The sequence below is a fragment of the Macaca thibetana genome, chromosome 7 (assembly GCF_024542745.1).
Source record: "Macaca thibetana thibetana isolate TM-01 chromosome 7, ASM2454274v1, whole genome shotgun sequence".
In the NCBI taxonomy this organism is placed as follows: Eukaryota; Metazoa; Chordata; class Mammalia; order Primates; family Cercopithecidae; genus Macaca; species Macaca thibetana.
This window is the reverse complement of record NC_065584.1, coordinates 149,220,382-149,237,593: the sequence shown is the minus strand read 5'-3', so window position 1 is coordinate 149,237,593 and position 17,212 is coordinate 149,220,382. Positions and strand designations below refer to the sequence as shown.

Sequence of the window (17,212 nt, the reverse complement as noted above, 5' to 3'; positions counted from 1 at the left end):
GGGAAAGGCCCGGCCGGAGGCCGGCGCGCCGCGGCCGGGACCGGGGCGAGCCCGTGGTGGGCGGTGGGGATTGGCTGCGCGTTCCCCCGGAGACCGTGCGGCAGGCGGGGGAGGGGGCTGGCCGGGCCCCAGCTGAGGCCGGTTCCGGCCCCCGCCCCCCGCCACCGCCCGGCGCCCGCCCCCTCCCCTGGCGCCCGCCCCCCGCCGCCGCCGCCGCCGCCGCCGCCGCGGGCGCACTCGCCGGTCGCAGTGAAAAGGCGGAGGCGGCGGCCGCTCCAGCTCCCACTGCCTCCCCCGCCGCACCCCCTCCTCACCTCCTGCACCCGCCAAACTTAATGTGACCCTGGCCCGACGCGGCTGCTGCCCCTCTCACCGCCCCGCGGGTCCCCCGCCACCCGCTCCGCACCCGCGAGCGCACCTCTCCCCGCGCCCCTTCCCACTCCCCGCGGGGCCGGCGCCGCGCTCGCCCTCGCGTTCCTTCCCGCCGCCCCCTCCCCCGCACCATGAGCAACCTGAAGCCGGACGGCGAGCACGGCGGCAGCACCAGCACCGGCTCCAGCGCGGGCTCCGGCGGCGCCCTGGAGGAGGAGGTGGGTCTGTGGCCCCGGGACTTGCCGGGTGAAGCGCACGCGAGGCGGGCTCTGGAGAGGGCGAGCGGGGCCGGGGTGGCCATCGCTCCCAGCGCCTTCCCGCCGCTGCCTCTCGCCCGGGGAGGAGCGGCCCGTGTCCGCGGGCGGGGGCGTGCGGCCTGGACTGCCCCGCCGGACAGGCATTGTCTCCCCGCCCTCTCGGGCTTGAGGCGGGCCGCGCGCGCCGGCCGCCGTCCGGGCGTCCCGCAGTGGGCGAGAGGCGCCGCGTCCGTTCCACGCCTGCCGCCCGCGCGCCCCTGGCTCCCCACCCCGGACCTGCTCGCCGCCCTCCTCCGAGGACGCACCTCCCGCGTGGCCAGGACCGCGCCTCGGCGGCACGGAGCTGAGCGGGATTAGCACGGCCCGAGGGCAGCACCCTCACTCCACTGCCTTTTCCACCCTGACCCCCTCCCCGTGACCTTGGAGGCTTGGGCCGGCCGACTGGCCGGCTTCTCGGTTCACGCGAGCTGTTGTCATGGGGGTGGGCGGGCTTTCTTCACAGCCCCAGAACCTGGGCTTTAGCAGAGGTGAGCCCACAATTTAATTAGTTTGGAAGGAGATGACTAAAGACACTCAGTTCCTCCTTCTCTTCTCTCTGGGTTTGTCCTGGCAGCCAAGCCAGGACCCCAAAGCTGGCCTGGGTGGGATCCTGCCAGGAGGGGCGAGATCATGTCGTCCACTGGCCATGTGCGAAAGGGAGGGAGTGTGAGGCGGCTCCGTGGAACTGCCAGCAGCTGGGTGGTTAATGGATGGTAGGGAGGATGTGTGTGCGGGGTGGGGTGCTGGATAAAAGCCTCAAAGCTATCAGTGAATAGGGACGAGGAGCTAGGCTGCCGGAGACAAGAACTGGAGTGAAAGGGGACAGGCTTCGCAGGGCCTCTGGCCTCTGCTGCGTCATTCCAGGGGTGAGAGACCCTTCCTGCCCCTGCCCTGGCGTGTTCTCGCCCAGGAAACCAAAGGCTGGTTATCCACCTTGGGCGTCCTTCCCCTTGGCCTGGGGGAAAAACCGCAGAGCCCCTGGTGTGAACTGGTGTTGCCTCCTCCTCTTGTGCTGAGGGGTTGGTGCAGAATGGCGCCGGTGGTCCTCGGCTGGGCTGGGCTAAGCGCCGCCGGCTCCCACTCGGCAATTCAGAGACCTTCAGCTAGCCCCAGTCGATGAGAATCTAGGTCTGGATCCCCACTTTTTGGCGGAAGGGGAAGGGAAGAATATACAGCTGTGACATCTGTCCGCTAATGGTTTGAGTGTGGTGGGTTTGTTTGGGCTCCGCCTTGCCCTCCTTGTACCTTGATGCCAACCGGCCCTTGGCTTTGGGGATCTTGCCCCCATCCTGACTCTACCTGGCTGTTCAGAATCTCCCTTGACAGTTGAGGAGGGTGACAGGGTTGCTAGCATACTTGGAGTCTCTGCTTGGCCCCCTGCCATGGGCTGAAACTGGGGGAGAGCATGTCTCTTATGAAGCTGGGTGGGGACCCAGAACCCCACTTCTGCTAAAGGGTCGACTTCAGTGGGGACTTCACACTGCCCAAGAGGCAGTAACTGGACAAACTCTCAGACCCACTGCTGTTGGGTGAGAAGGGTGACCCATGTGGCCATTCTAAAGTCTTGAAAAAAGCGTTTGAGGTTTTAGCCACTCCTTTCTAAGTACCTTTTCTGGGAAAGAGGGCAGGATCTTCAAAAAGTGAAATCCCTACCATTTCTCCTTGGGGATTGAGATGGCCTGCGGCCCTATGGTGGTTTAAAGTGAATGCACTTGCGAAAGGGCATGGTGGGCTCGCATTTAGCAGAGGTCCAAAACGAAGGGTTCTGAGGGTCTCCTGGAGCCCAGTGTCTGTCTGGTCTGGTAAGGGAAAGGGTTGTCGCCCAAGCCCTGGCCTAGTCTTCTGAATAGTGGGCCATGAGCTCCTCTGCTGGTGGCTCCATCTTGGATTGGTGGTGTAGGCTGGAACTGGAATCCTCCCTGTAGTTTAGATGCTCCCTAGGCAGTCAGTTCTGCAACCCCTAAGAGCCACCATCTGGAGAATCAATGTTAGCAGTGGTGGTTTACTCCCATGGCTGACTCAGGCAGGCTCTTCCCAGTCAACTATTGGAGACTAGCGAGAGCAAGCCCAGGAAACCAAGGAATGCTGCTGCACACCATAAGACCTCAATTCCTAGAGGTGCTGGGTCACTGGAGAAGAGAGTGTATTTTCATGGTTCTGGGAGTTATCAGTGGGGCTGCCTGTCCTGAACCGCTTTGGATAGCCTTAACTCTGCCTGCTTGCCTGCCTTACCTATAGGCTTTATCCATGTCATACCCATTAAGTTCTCTTTCTGGACCCAGGGGTTAAGGATACAAGGGAGGGCCGGGCGCGGTGGCTCAAGCCTGTAATCCCAGCACTTTGGGAGGCCGAGACGGGCGGATCACGAGGTCAGGAGATCGAGACCATCCTGGCTAACACGGTGAAACCCTGTCTCTACTAAAAAATACAAAAAAACTAGCCGGGTGAGGTGGCGGGCGCCTGTAGTCCCAGCTACTCAGGAGGCTGAGGCAGGAGAATGGCGTGAACCCGGGAGGCGGAGCTTGCAGTGAGCTGAGATCCGGCCACAGCACTCCAGCCTGGGTGACAGAGCGAGACTCCGTCTCAAAAAAAAAAAAAAAAAAAAAAAAAAAAAAAAAAAGGATACAAGGGAATAATTCTCAGCCTAGGAGGTGAGAAGGACTTGCCAGGAAGTGGTGGTATGTGAAATGCAATGGTAGATAAAATAAAGGCATATCAGCACATGGTACCATGGTGCTCCTGAGAGATTAGAGGTCAGCCTTCACAGACATGTGAGTGAGTAGGAGGAGCCAGGTTAGACCTGGGGGGGTGGAAAAGGCATTCCAAGAGGAGGGGGTCGCATGTGTAAGTGAGGGGGTAGGTTTGTGTAACCACATGGCTTGTTTGGGTGACTACCTGGAGTTTGCTATATTGCAGCAATATCAGGCAATGCAGCCATAATGAGAGTTTGGGTTTAGGGCAGTAATGACTGTGGGATTATGGGAAAATTGGCATTTTCCTGCCACTTGGGAAGATGTGTTCAGAGCTTTGATACCCTTTGAAAGCTAAGGAGGGCAGTAGGGAATTAAGGGGAGGAGCTGAATATCCCTCCCAATCTAGACGCTCCGCTGTCCTGCAGGTAAGTCTTGGCTGGAGCTGGAGACCACGTGAGGTAATACAGTACATGAACCTGCCCAGGGCAGGCTGTGTCAGTGCTGCCAAACTTCCGACCTAAACATGTCCTGTCTTAGTGATTCTCAAGGGATAACTGGGTAGTTACCGTGTCTCTGAGGAGGGGTAAATGTGATTTTTATTTTGAAAGTGGAGACCTTGCTTCCTGTTGGCCTTCCGTATCTATGAGTTCCCCATCCACAAATCCAGTTGTAGATAAAAAATACAATAATCAAAAATAATACGAATAAATATAACAACTATTTACATAGCATTCACATTGTATTAGGTATTGTGAGTAATCTAGAGATGAGTTAAAGTATCCAGAAAATGTGCATAGATTTTTCTTTTTTTAAATTTTTTTGAAGGGGAGTTTCACTTGTCACCCAGGCTGGAGTGCAATGGCACGATCTCAGCTCACTGCAACCTCCGCCTCCCAGGTTCAAGAAATTCTCCTGCCTCAGCCTCCCTAGTAGCTGGGATTCCAGGCGCCCGCCACCATACCTGGGTAATTTTTTTTTTTTTTTTTTGAGGCGGAGTCTCGCTCTGTCGCCCAGGCTGGAGTGCAGTGGCGCGATCTCGGCTCACTGCAAGCTCCGCCTCCCGGGTTCCCGCCATTCTCCTGCCTCAGCCTCCCGAGTATCTGGGACTACAGGCGCCGCCACCACGCCCGGCTAATTTTTTTGTATTTTTAGTGGAGACGGGGTTTCATTGTGTTAGCCAGGATGGTCTCGATCTCCTGACCTCGTGATCCGCCCGTCTCGGCCTCCCAAAGTGCTGGGATTACAGGCTTGAGCCACCGCGCCCGGCCAATTTTTGTTTTTTTAGTAGAGACGGAATTTCACCATGTTGGCCAGGCTGGTCTTGAACTCCTGACCTCAGGTGATCTGCCCACCTCAGCCTCCCAAAGTTCTGGGATTACAGGCCTGAGCCACCGTGCCCATCCTTTTTTTGTTTTTGAGACAGACTCTGTTGCCCAGGTTGGAGTGCAGTGGTACGATCTCGGCTCACTGCAACCTCCTCCTCCCAGGTTCAAGTGATTCTCCTGCCTCAGCCTCCAGGATTGCAAGTGCACACCACCATGCCTGGCTAATTTTTGTATTTTTAGTAGAGATGGGGTTTCACCATGTTGGCCAGGCTGGTCTTCGACTCCTGACCTCAGGTGGTCCACCCAGCTTGGCCTCCCAAAGTGCTGAGATTACAGACATGAGCCACTGTGCCCGGCCTGTGCATAGGTTATATACATGTTTTATATAAGGGACTTGAACATCGGGAGATTTTGATATCCAAGGGGGAACCCTGGAACCAGTCTCCCTCAAATATCGAGGGACAACTAACGGTACAAGGTGATATTAAGTTATAGTAATTTTTTTTTCTTTTTTTGAGATGGAGTCTTGCTCTGTCGCCCAGGCTAGAGTACAGTGGCGCGATCGCCGCTCACTGCAAGCTCCGCTACCTCCCAGGTTCACGCCATTCTCCTGCCTCAGCCTCCCGAGATGCTCCGCTACCTCCCAGGTTCACGCCATTCTCCTGCCTCAGCCTCCCGAGATGCTGGGGCTACAGGTGCCCGCCACCACGCCCGGCTAATTTTTTTGTATTTTTAGTAGAGACGAGGTTTCATCGTGTTAGCCAGGATGGTCTCCATCTCCTGACCTCGTGATCCGCCTGCCTCGGCCTCCCAAAGTGTTGGAATTACAGGCGTGAGCCACCGCGCCTGGCCAAGTTATAGTAATTTTTAAAAACCGCTCTTTTGAGGTATGATTGGCATATATAAGGCTGTATGTTTAGTGTATACAACTTGATGAGTTTGGAGATTGTTAGAGTAATTTTTAACTAGGAGGCACCCTGGAAGAGGGAGAGTGGTATTTATACTATTGGGTTGAGGGAGGATATAAGTTTCTAAGAGTTAAAAAAGTTTTTGCCAGCTTAACGGTAAGCTATAGAAAGGCAGGGGTTAATGGCAGCTAAGGGGACTACAGTTTGACCTGAGGGGCTTGGCCCTTCCCTCCACCTCATCCCAGTGTGTCTGGGACAGGCCTGCTTCTTACAGGCCTGGTACCCTAGAGCCCATCATGTGTCCTCAGAGGGGTGTCAGGCAGCAGCCAGGGCCCTGGGACCATTGGGTGCCTTGAGGTCAGCCCTTCCTGAGATGTGGGTGAACAGGTGCTTAGACTTGTGTGGATGGAACAGGGAGGGGGGCGTGGGAGGTGGGGGAAAGGCACTCTAGATGATTGCGAGGTAATTCCTAGATCCAGTGTGCTATTTGGGCACCTCCCTTTTCTTTAACATCAATAGCATTTGAAAGCGTCTGGGACATCTTGGTCTGCGGCTTTTTTTGAATATGAGGGAAGCGAGGCTTCTCTGTTTCTGGACACTCACCTAGAAGAAGGGCCAGGCAGATAGCAGTAGGAGGTCAGGTTCCCCTCCTCCCTGGGAGTTATCATGGATGTGTCCCCTCTGCCTAAGTAATCTAAGGGAGAGGCTGTACTAATAATAGTGAACCTGTATATTGTATTTATGCCAGGCATTGTTATATGTCCTGCACCATTTTAACTCTTAATTTAATCTTTGTAAGAGTATTATGAAGTACTTACATTATTATTACCATTTCATAAATGAGGAAAGTGAGGCACAGAGAGGTTAAATAACTTTCTTGTAGCTATTAAGTGGGGAGGTTGGGATTTGAACCCAGAGTTTACTCTTAACCATCCAGTATACCTGCTATTGTGTTTTATATTAGGGATTTTGGTGAGACTTGAAGGTGGGGGAGAAAAGGTATCTGCAATTTTCTTTTTTTTTGAGATGGAGTCTTGCCCTGTCACCCAGGCTGGAGTGCAGTGGCCGGATCTCAGCTCACTGCAAGCTCCGCCTCCCGGGTTCACGCCATTCTCCGGCCTCAGCCTCCCGAGTAGCTGGGACTACAGGCGCCTGCCACCTCGCCCGGCTAGTTTTTTGTATTTCTTAGTAGAGACGGGGTTTCACCGTGTTAGCCAGGATGGCACAGATACTCTTTAGAGTTGTCGTTGCACGAAGATAATAAACCAAGCCAGTTTTATTTTATTTTTAATTTTTATTATTTATTTATTTATTTTTTGAGATGGAATCTCGCTCTGTCTCCCAGGCTGGAGTGCAGTGGTGCGATCTCAGCTCACTGCAAGCTCCGCCTCCCAGGTTCATGCCATTCTCCTGCCTCAGCCTCCCTAGTAGCTGGGACTATAGGTGCCCGCTGCCACGCCTGGCTAATTGTTTATATATTTTCTTTTTGAGACGGAGTCTTGCTCTGTCACCCAGGCTGGAGTGCAGTGGCGCGATCTCGGCTCACTGCAAGCTCCGCCTCCCGGGTTCACACCATTCTCCTGCCTCAGCCTCCCAAGTAGCTGGGACTACAGGCGCCCACCACCACGCCCGGCTAATTTTTTGCATTTTTAGTAGAGACGAGGTTTCACCGTGTTAGCCAGAATGGTCTTGATCTCCTGACCTTGTGATCCGCCCGTCTCGGCCTCCCAAAGTGCTGGGATTACAGGCGTGAGCCACTGCGCCTGGCCTGTTTGTATTTTTTAGTAGAGACGTGGTTTCATCATGTTAGCCAGGATGAGTATTTTTTTTTTGAGCAGAGGCAGGGTTTCACCACGTTGGTCAGGCTGGTCTCAAACTCCTGACCTCGTGATCCACCCTCCTTGGTCTCCCAAAGTGCTGGGATTACAGACATGATCCACGGCACCCGGCCTTAAATTCTTTTTTTAGTAAATGGGGTCTCGGCCAGTCGCAGTGGCTCACGCCTGTAATCCCAGCACTTTGGGAGGCCAAGGTGGGTGAATCACGAAGTCAAGAGATCCAGACCATCCTGGCTAACACGGTGAAACCCCGTCTCTACTAAAAATACAAAAAAAGAAATTAGCCGGGCGTGGTGGCGGGTGCCTGTAGTCCCAGCTACTCTGGAGGCTGAGGTGGGAGAATGGCGTGAACCCGGGAAGCGGAGCTTGAAGTGAGCCAAACTCGCGCCACTGCACTCCAGCCTGGGCGACAGAGCGAGACTCCGTCTCAAAAAAATAAATAAATAAAAATAAATAAATAAAAAAAAATAAAATAAATGGGGTCTTGTTGTCGCCCAGGCTGGAGTGCGGTGGCATGATCATAGCTCACTGCAGCCTCGATCTCCTGGGCTCAAATGATCTTCCCACCTCAGCCTCCCTAGTAGGTGGGACTACAAGCACCATGCCCGGCTAATTTTTTTTTTCCCCCCGAGATAGAGTCTTGCTTCGTTGCCCAGGCTGGAGTGCAGTGGCACGATCTCAGCTCACTGCAATCTCCGCCTCTCGGGTTCAAGTGATTCTCCTGCCTCATACTCCCGAATAGCTGGGATTATAGGCACCTGCCACCACACCCGTCTAAGTTTTGTATTTTTAGTAGAGATGAGGTTTCACCATGTTGGCAGGCTGGTCTCGAACTCCTGACCTTAGGTGATCCGTCTTCCTTGGCCTTCTAAAGTGTTGTGTTATAGGTGTGAGTCACTGCACCTGGCCCCTTTTAATTTTTTATAAAGACAGTGTCTGCTTTGCTGCCCAGGCTGGTCTCGAACTTGTGGCCTCAAGTGATTGTCCTGCCTTGCCTCCCAAACTGCTGGAAATACAGATGTGAGTTGCCAAGCCCAAGCAGTTTTATTTTAAATTCTCTACAAATGGCACGCTTCCTTATTTCCTGTACCTGGGGGTGACTGCTTTCACATAGTCCTCCACTACCCTTTGCTTTGGGCATTTTAACTAAAGAAATGATTCTTGCTCTAAAGAGCCATTTGGCTGATATTCTGGGGGGCATTCTTTTGTGTCTCCTTGTCTCTTTCTTTTCCACATATGGGCAGCCTGTTTAGTCTGCCCCAGAGAGAACCGGCTTGTATCCCACTCACGGAGGCCAGCCAGGTACTTTGACTCATGCCTGTAATCCCCTGCATTTTAAGAGGCCAAGGCAGGAGGATCACTTGAGCCCAGGAGTTCAAGACCAGCTTGGGCAACGTGATTAAACCCCGTCCTTACAAAAACAAAAAATTAGCTGGGTGTGGTGGTGCATGCCTGTAGTCCCAGCTACTCAGGAGGCTGAGGTGGGAGAATGGCTTGAACCTGGGAGGCAGGGGTTGCAGTGAGCTGAGATTATGCCACACTGCACTCCAGCCTGGGTGACAGAGCGAGACCTTGTCTCAAAAGAAAAAAAAAAATCCCACTCAAGGCTGGGACATGCTGGCTTCCTCTCCTCCCCATGTCCAGGGTGGGACTGACAAGTGCTGTAAGTAGAGGAAGCCATGGCTTGTGGATGCTGAGCCTTTGCTTGGCTCTCATGCTCTCAACCCTTTTATCCCACGGGTCCTCAGGACACTCCTGAGAACTGGAGGCAGAGTGAGTCCCGCCTGCCCTGAGTGCTGAGCTCCTGGTCCAAGATTACCCAGAACTGAACTACAGAGCTGGGTACTGGATCTGCTCTGGCATTGGTTATGGGCAGCAGCATCTGGTGTCATGTCACTTCCTCTGTCATCCGCCCATGGTTGCCCCAGAAGGATCCACATGCCTCTGGCAAAATAATGAGGCAGTGGGGCAGAACCTGTCCCCTACACTTCAGAAACGATGCTGCCTAGCTGGGCATGTTGGCACACGCCTGTAGTCTCAGCCTCTCAGGAGGCTGAGGTGGGAGGATCGCTTGAGCCCGGGAAGTGGAGGCTGCAATGAGCCACTATCCCACCACTGCACTTGAGCCTGGATGATAGAGCGAGAGACCCTGTCTTAAACAAACAAACAAAAAAAGTAAAAAACAAAAAAAACACGGTGGCTCACGCCTGTAATTCCAGCACTTTAGGAGACTGAGATGGGCAGATCACTTGAGCCCAGGAGTTCGAGACCAGCCTGGGCAACGTGGTGAAACCCTGTCCCTATTAAAAATACAAAAATTAGCCAGGTATGGTGGTGCACACCTGTAATCCCAGCTACTCAGGAGACCGAGGCAGGAGAATTGCTTAAACTTGGGAGGCGGAGGTTGCAGTGAGCTGAGAGGCGACAGAGTGAGACTTGGTCTCAAAAAACAAAAACAGGCCAGGCACAGTGGCTCACACCTGTAATCCCAGAACTTTGGGAGGCCGAAGTGGGTGGATCACGAGGTCAGGAGATCAAGATCATCTTGGCTAACATGGTGAAACTCCATCTCTACTAAAAATACGAAAAAAAGAAAAAATTAGCCGGGCATGGTGACAGGTGCCTGTAGTCCCAGCTACTTGGGAAGCTGAGGCAGGAGAATGGAGGGAACCCAGGAGGCGGAGTTTGCAGTGAGCTGAGATTGTGCCACTGCACTCCAGCCTGGGCAACAGAGTGAGACTCCATCTCAAAAAAAAAAAATGCCACCATTAAGTGGGAACTGTGGGCAACCCATGAGGCTTCATATGCCAGAACCCGTCCACTGCCTGCCCAGGCACCGGCTTGGCCTCCTTGTATTCTGCTTCTTCCTGCATTCCACCCTTTGATGGAGAGAGTATGGTTACCTCTGATACGTGCCAACACTAGACAGGTGGCAGGATTGTTGGGCCTTCCCTTCCTGAAGAGTGCACTGGTGGCTGTATCAGCGTTGGAGGCCTCTGGAGTGCAGCAGAGCCTGGGCGTGGTGGGAGCGTTTGCCTAGGCCCATCTGCCTTGGCTGTCAATCACTCACGGCCAACTGAGCAGAGGCTCTTGACTGTCACAAGCTATCAAGGCCGCCTCCAACCTCCAGGGAGGACGGGCAGGGCCTGACTTGGACCAGGCCATGGCAGAAGTCTGGAGTACTTAGCCCTTCTTTGTGGTTAACTGACCTCCCCCTCCCCAACTATCTTACGCTTTTAGTGCAGGTGGGGGCGGGGAACTAGGAGAGGATACTGGCATAGGAGCTGAGACCATTTCTTTTTTGTTTTTTGAGACGGAGTCTTGTTCTGTTGCCAGGCTGGAGTGCAGTGGCTCAGTCTTAGCTCACTGCAACCTCTGCCTCCCGGGTTCAAGCGATTCTCCTGCTTCAGCCTCCTGAGTAGCTGGGATTACAGGCACCTACCACCACACCCAGCTAATTTTTCACACTTAATCTTAGCCAAAAGGCAGAGAAACGATCTGGCTAATCTTTTGTGTTTTTAGTAGAGATAGAATTTTGCCATGTTGGCTAGGCTGGTCTTGAACTCCTGACCTAGTAATCCACCCACCTCGGCCTCCCAGAGCGCTGAGATTACAGGCGTGAGCCCCTGCGCCTGGCCCATTTTTGAAGAACTATTGATGAAAAGGCTCTGCACCTTCCAACTTTTGCCTAGACTGGTCCTTTTTTTCTTTTTCCTGACACAGGATCTTGCTTCATTGTCCAGGCTGGAGTGTAGTGGCATGATTATGGCTCAATGTAGCCTCGAGTCCTGGGCTCAAGCAGTCCCCTAGCTTCAGCATCCTGAGTAGCTGAGATCACTGGTACATGCCACATGCCTGGCTAATTTTTTTTTTTTTTTTTTTGAGATGGAGTCTTGTTCTGTCACCAGGCTGGAGTGCAGTGGTGTGATCTCGTCTCACTACAACCTCCACCTCCTGGGTTCAAGGGATTTTACAGTAGCTGGGACTACAGGTGCACACCAACACGCCTGGCTAATTTTTGTATTTTTCTTTTTTTTTTTTTGAGACGGAATCTTGCTCTGTTGCCTAGGCTGGAGTGCAGTGGCGCAATCTCAGCTCACTGCAACCTCCCCCTTTGTGGGTTCATGCCATTCTCCTGCCTCAGCCTCCCGAGTAGCTGGGACTACAGGCGCCCGCCACCACGCCCAGCTAATTTTTTAAAATTTTTAGTAGAGATGGGGTTTCACCATGTTAGCCGGGATGGTCTCAATCTCCTGACCTCGTGATCCTCCCATCTTGGCCTCCCAAAGTGCTGGGATTACAGGTGTGAGCCACCGCCCCTGGCCAATTTTTGTATTTTTAGTAGAGACGGGGTTTCCGCATGTTGACCAGGATGGTCTTGATTTCCTGACCTCCTGATCTGCCCGCCTCGGCCTCCCAAAGCGCTGGGATTACAGGAGTGAGCCACCATGCCCGGCCCCTGGCTAATGTTTTGACTTTTTGTAGAGGTGAGGTCTCACTGTGTTGCCCATGCTGATCTTGAACTCCTAGGCTCAAGTGATCCTTCCCACCTCAGCCTCCCAAGGTGCTAGGCCTATATGCGTGAGCCACTGCTCCCAGCCTGGTTCTTGTTCTTTTTTTTTTTTTTTTTTAAGATGGAGTCTCGCTCTGTCACCCAGGCTGGAGTGTAGTGGCCGATCTCGGCTCACTGCAACCTCCACCTCCCTGCTTCAAGCAATTCTCCTGCCTCAGCCTCCCGAGTATCTGCGATTACAGGCGCACGTCGCCATGCCCGGCTAATTTTTTTTATTTTTAGTAGAGACGGGGTTTCACCATGTTGGCCAGGCTGGTCTCAAACTCCTGTCCTCAGGCGATCCACCCACCTTGGCCTCCCAAAGTGCTGGGATTACAGGCGTGAGCCACTGCACCTGGCCAGTTCTTGTTTTTTTTTTTTTTTTTTTTTTTTTTTGAGATGGAGTCTCGCTTTGTTACCCAGGCTGGAGTGCAGTAGCACCGTCTCAGCTCACTGTCAGCTCCACCTCCCGGGTTCACGCCGTTCTCCTGCCTCAGCCTCCTGAGTAGCTGGGACTATAGGTGCCCGCCACCACGCCCAGCTAATTTTTTATATTTTTTTAGTAGAGACGGGGTTTCACTGTGTTAGCCAGGATGGTCTTGATCTCTTGACCTCGTGATCCGCCCGCTTCGGCCTCCCAAAGTGTTGGGATTACAGGCGTGAGCCACCGCGCCCGGCCTCTTGTTCTTGATGTACAGTCATGGCCATATCCAGGCACAGCTTGCGATGGAGGGTCCTACTATGTTTGTGGCAGGGAGCTGCAAACCAGAATGCAGGTCGCAGAAGCAGCTTCTACCTCTGAACAGAAACATTCTCCTGACAGGAGCATCATGTTAGGAAACATCTCTCCTGTCAGGTTTCATTTGCCTTTGTCAAGTGATGGGCTAGGTGTGGTGGGCTCGGGGCCGTGTGTTCATGCCAGCATAGCATCATGTGCTTTTTTTGGAGGTATTGATTTAGGAGCTGGCAGTGAGGGGTGTAGGAGTCCTCTAGCCCAATGCCTTGAATCTAGTCCCTTCTGTGAGGTATTGTATGGCAGTGGTGGCAACTGCAACCCTTGCCAGGCACACAGGCAGGCAGTAGATCCGTGTTAGCTGGCCACACAACACCAAGAAGGCTGCAGGAGGTGGGTGGGCCTGGGAGGCTTCCATGCCGGGGTGCCCAGTGAACTTTGCCTCCGAAAGCCAAGTCCTGGCCCCTGGCTCTGTCTGAAGCCTGATGGAAAGCTTGCTTCAGCCAGCCTGCCCTGACACCAAGTTTGCAAGCACAGCTCATTCTCTGTTTGGTCTAGTTCCCTAAATGAGGTGTAGGTGAAGTGCACACGACAGGCTTTGACCAGGTGTGTTCCTGCGACATTAAGCCTTCTCTTCCTGGGGCTGGAAGTGGCTTGGAGAATGAGGTCTGAAGCCGCCTTAAAGATGCCCAGCCCTGTCCCTCCTTTGAGAGAACTTTTCACCCTGGCTCAGTTCCCCCTAGTCTCTGTTTCCCCAGCCCCTACACACACACACAGTTGGAAGTCTAGGACACATCACACATTATGGGGAAGAGCCCCAAACTTTTCAGACAACTTGGACTTGAGCCTCAGCTCTGCCACTGGCCAGCCAGGCACCTGATTCCTGAACTAATCTCTGCATCTGTAAAATGGGGACCCCATACCTATTCTACCTGTTGCTCAAAGGACTGTGAGCTTTGCCTGCTGATGGTTTGTGTAAAGGAATGAAACTACAAGGTGCAGCCCAGGATGGGGCCTTATAGGCAAGCCCTGATAACATGGAATTTGGGGCAAGAGTTAGGATAGCAGGGGCAGGCAGAACACCAGATCCCCCCTGAACCTGGGACTTGTCCTTACTATACTAGGTCAGGCTGTGGTGACACTGGTAAACTCCGGGGCCAAGTATCCTCTAGATGGGGGCTTCTTGGAAGGGGATCTGGGCATGGTCCTTGCCTGGGTAGCTGAGCCACCTCAGAGCTCCTTGCAGGAAGCATGGGAAACATGTTGTGAAGTGTGTGGATCTAGGTTCACATCCAGTGTTTGGCTGTGTGCTGCTTGCTGTCTTCCCCTGTGTCGTTATTCAGAGCCTTATAAGTCCTGGGTCTGCGGGCCATGTCGCCACATTCCATCCACCTCACGTCAAGTGGCCATACTCAGAGGGCCTTCTTTCCTGTGGGAGGCGTAAGAGCAACCTGCTGGTGCCAAGCCTAAGCGCGGGACCCAGGCAGGACCCAATTCCCCAAAACACTCCCACCCCACCCCACACCCACCATGGCGACCAAGACCACACCAAGGGTGTGACTGCCCTGAGGTTTCTGTTCAGCAGCCCTGACATTGGCTCTGCAGAGACGCCCCTCAAGCTCCCAGGCCCAGCTTGGTCTAGGGCCCCGAGCTGGCTCCTGACTTCCAGCTCTGTCCCCTTCTCTTTGTTCACACCACTTCTTTACCTTCTTGTGAGCAGAAGGAGTCACTGAAGCTCTGAGCAGATGGAGGACAGTGACTGAGTCTTTTTTTTTTTTTTTTTTTTTTTTTTTTTTTTTTTTGAGACGGAGTCTCGCTCTGTCACCCAGGCTGGAGTGCAGTGGCCGGATCTCAGCTCACTGCAAGCTCCGCCTCCCGGGTTCACGCCATTCTCCTGCCTCAGCCTCCGGAGTAGCTGGGACTACAGGCGCCCGCCATCTCGCCCGGCTAGTTTTTTTATATTTTTTAGTAGAGACGGGGTTTCACCGGGTTAGCCAGGATGGTCTCGATCTCCTGACCTCGTGATCCACCCGTCTCGGCCTCCCAAAGTGCTGGGATTACAGGCGTGAGCCACCGCGCCCGGCACAGTGACTGAGTCTTATCCGAGACTCGGTCATGTTCTTCTACTGCCCTTTAAAATGCCCGGTGTCATGGAGTGTCAGTGTGTGACGGGACCTGAGGCAAGTCTCCTCTCCTGTAGCTGAGGCTGATGAGAGAAGGCCACAAAGCCACCTGCCATGGCCGGTGACAGGGCTGGGTCTTCAACCTGGGTTTCCTGACGTTGTTTTGAGGTTCTTTGTGTTTTGTTTGAAGTCTTGTCAGCGGGTGTCTTCTGAGCTGGACCCTGAGTGCAGTGTCCTGGTTCTCAATGGGGTCTCTTTCCCTTGGGGGAGCCAGATCGGATCTGGGTGTGACGATGATGGCAGCAAATTCTAAAAACCTGTTCAGTGTCTTTATAACAGGAAAGCCGTAAACTTAGAAATGTAGGCTGCAGCTCATGTGCTCTGTGGTCTGGGCTGGTAGGGATGGCTGGGCCCTGCTCCAGCCACCCACCCCCAACCTCCCTGCAGCTAGTGGGGCACAAGGCCACTCACACTCAGCTGTGGGAGTTGGCAGTCTGTCATTCAGTCTTGTCGTTGGCCTGTAACCATGAAGGACTCACCATGGCATCATCCAGTGGGACCACCCTCCACTCCCCTGCCACCGCCACCATCACACCTACCCCAACCTTTTGCAAGATACTGTGTCTGTCCTCTGTGCTCATGAGCCGAAGGCCAGGCCAGGTGCAGTGACTCACGCCTGTAATCCCAGCACTTTGGGACTATAGGCATGAGTCACTTTGGGATTGCAGGAGGGTCGCTTGAGCCCAAGAATTCGAGATCAGCTTGGGCAACATGGTGAGACCCCAACTCTACACGAACTTAAAAAATTAGCCGGGGGCTGGGCACAGAGGCTCATGCTTGTAATCCCAGCACTTTTGGAGGCTGAGGCGAATGGATCACTTGAGGTCAGCAGTTTGAGGCCAGCTTGGCCAACATGGTGGAACCCCATCTCTACTAAAACTACAAAAATTAGTTGGGCATGGTGGTGGGTGCCTGTAATCCCAGCTATTTGGGAGGCTGAGGCAGGAGAATCACTTGAACCCAGGAGGCGGAGGCGGAGGTTGCAGTGAGCCAAGATCATGCCATTGCACTGCAGCCTGGGCGACAGAGTGAGACTCTGTCTCAAAAAAAAAAAAAAAAAAAAAAATTAGCTGGGCTTTGTGGTATGCACCTGTGGTCCCAGTTACTCAGGAGATTGAGGCAAGAGGATCGCTTGAGTCCAGGAGATCAAGGCTGCAGTGAGCCATGTTTGTGCCACTGCACTCCAGCCTGAACAAACAGAGCAAGACCCTGTCTCAAAAAAAAAAAAAAAAAAAAAAAAAAGCTGAAGGTCACTTGTTCCTGGGTAGCTTGGGCTGGCGCCACTGGGTCTGAGTGGGTTGGTGTGAGATCAAGGTCTGCAAAAGAGCATTCACTCGTGAGCTGGGCACTTGGGGACACAGGCTGTTTCTGACATGCTCGGTAACTGCGAGCAACTGGCTCGACCCCTAGGCCCTGGTTTCCTTGTCTAAAAATAAGGTTTCTTCCAGCTCAGATGTTCTGTATTTGGGTTGCTGCTGAGGGCTGGGAGTTGGGGAAGGATGTGGGAGGGGCTTATAAGAGGCTCATTTTTCCCTTTTTGGATTTCCCTCCTCTTCTGACCCCCTTCCCAAAGTAGTGTTTTCCATCCAGATGACTCCAGGAGAGCTTACTCAAAGCAGTGGGTAGGGGACTTCTGAAGCACGCGCATTCGTTACTTGAACGTTGTGAGTGGGCAGTTGAAACAATTCTTCCTTTCCAGATTGAATTCTAACTTTTAGAGATGCTAAAGGGTTGCTGCAAAAGTCTTTTTTTGTTTTTTTTGTAGGATATTTCTATTGCCTGCAGTGAGATTTTCCTGGGGTGTCTTCTATCCAAGTCCCAATACTGTGAGGCAGGAAATTACAGAAGGCCAGAGATGGCCTCGAGGGGGTGACAGTTCCTGGTGGGTTGGTGGGTTGTCTGTAGGTGGGGAAGATTGGGGAGTGGTTCCAGTGGTTTCTTGCCTCAGTGTCCTTGGTGGAGAAGGGTCTGTTTTCTTTCTTTTTTTTTTGAGATGGAGTTTACTCTTTTTGCCCAAGCTGGAGGGCAGTGGTGTGCTCTCGGCTCACTGCAACCTCTGTCTCCTGGGTTCAAGTGATTGTCCTGCCTCAACTTCTCGAGTAGCTGGGATTACAGGCGTGCGCTACCATGCCCGGCTGATTTTTGTATTTTTAGTGGGAACGGGGTTTCACCATGTTGGCCAGGCTGGTCTAGAATTCCTGACCTCAGGTGATCCGGAGAAGGATCTGTTTTTTAGGTGGTGGTTCCTGGTGTCTGTGGTCCTTTCGTGGCTATTCTAAGGCTGGGATTTGTCCCCTAGACTTAAAGCATAA

At 53.4% G+C, this 17,212-nt stretch overlaps 1 protein-coding gene across 1 annotated transcript in view; it reads left to right on the top strand.

The window, feature by feature from the left end:
• The first annotated feature begins 230 nt into the window (after window positions 1-230).
• The window catches only part of RBPMS2 (RNA binding protein, mRNA processing factor 2), a 40,257-nt gene continuing 23,275 nt past the window's right edge, over window positions 231-17,212 (top strand). Inside the window, exon 1 of the mRNA XM_050796038.1 lies at window positions 231-590. Coding sequence (XP_050651995.1) covers window positions 504-590 — 87 coding nt within the window. The 5' untranslated portion in view covers window positions 231-503. The remainder of the gene's footprint in view (window positions 591-17,212) is intronic.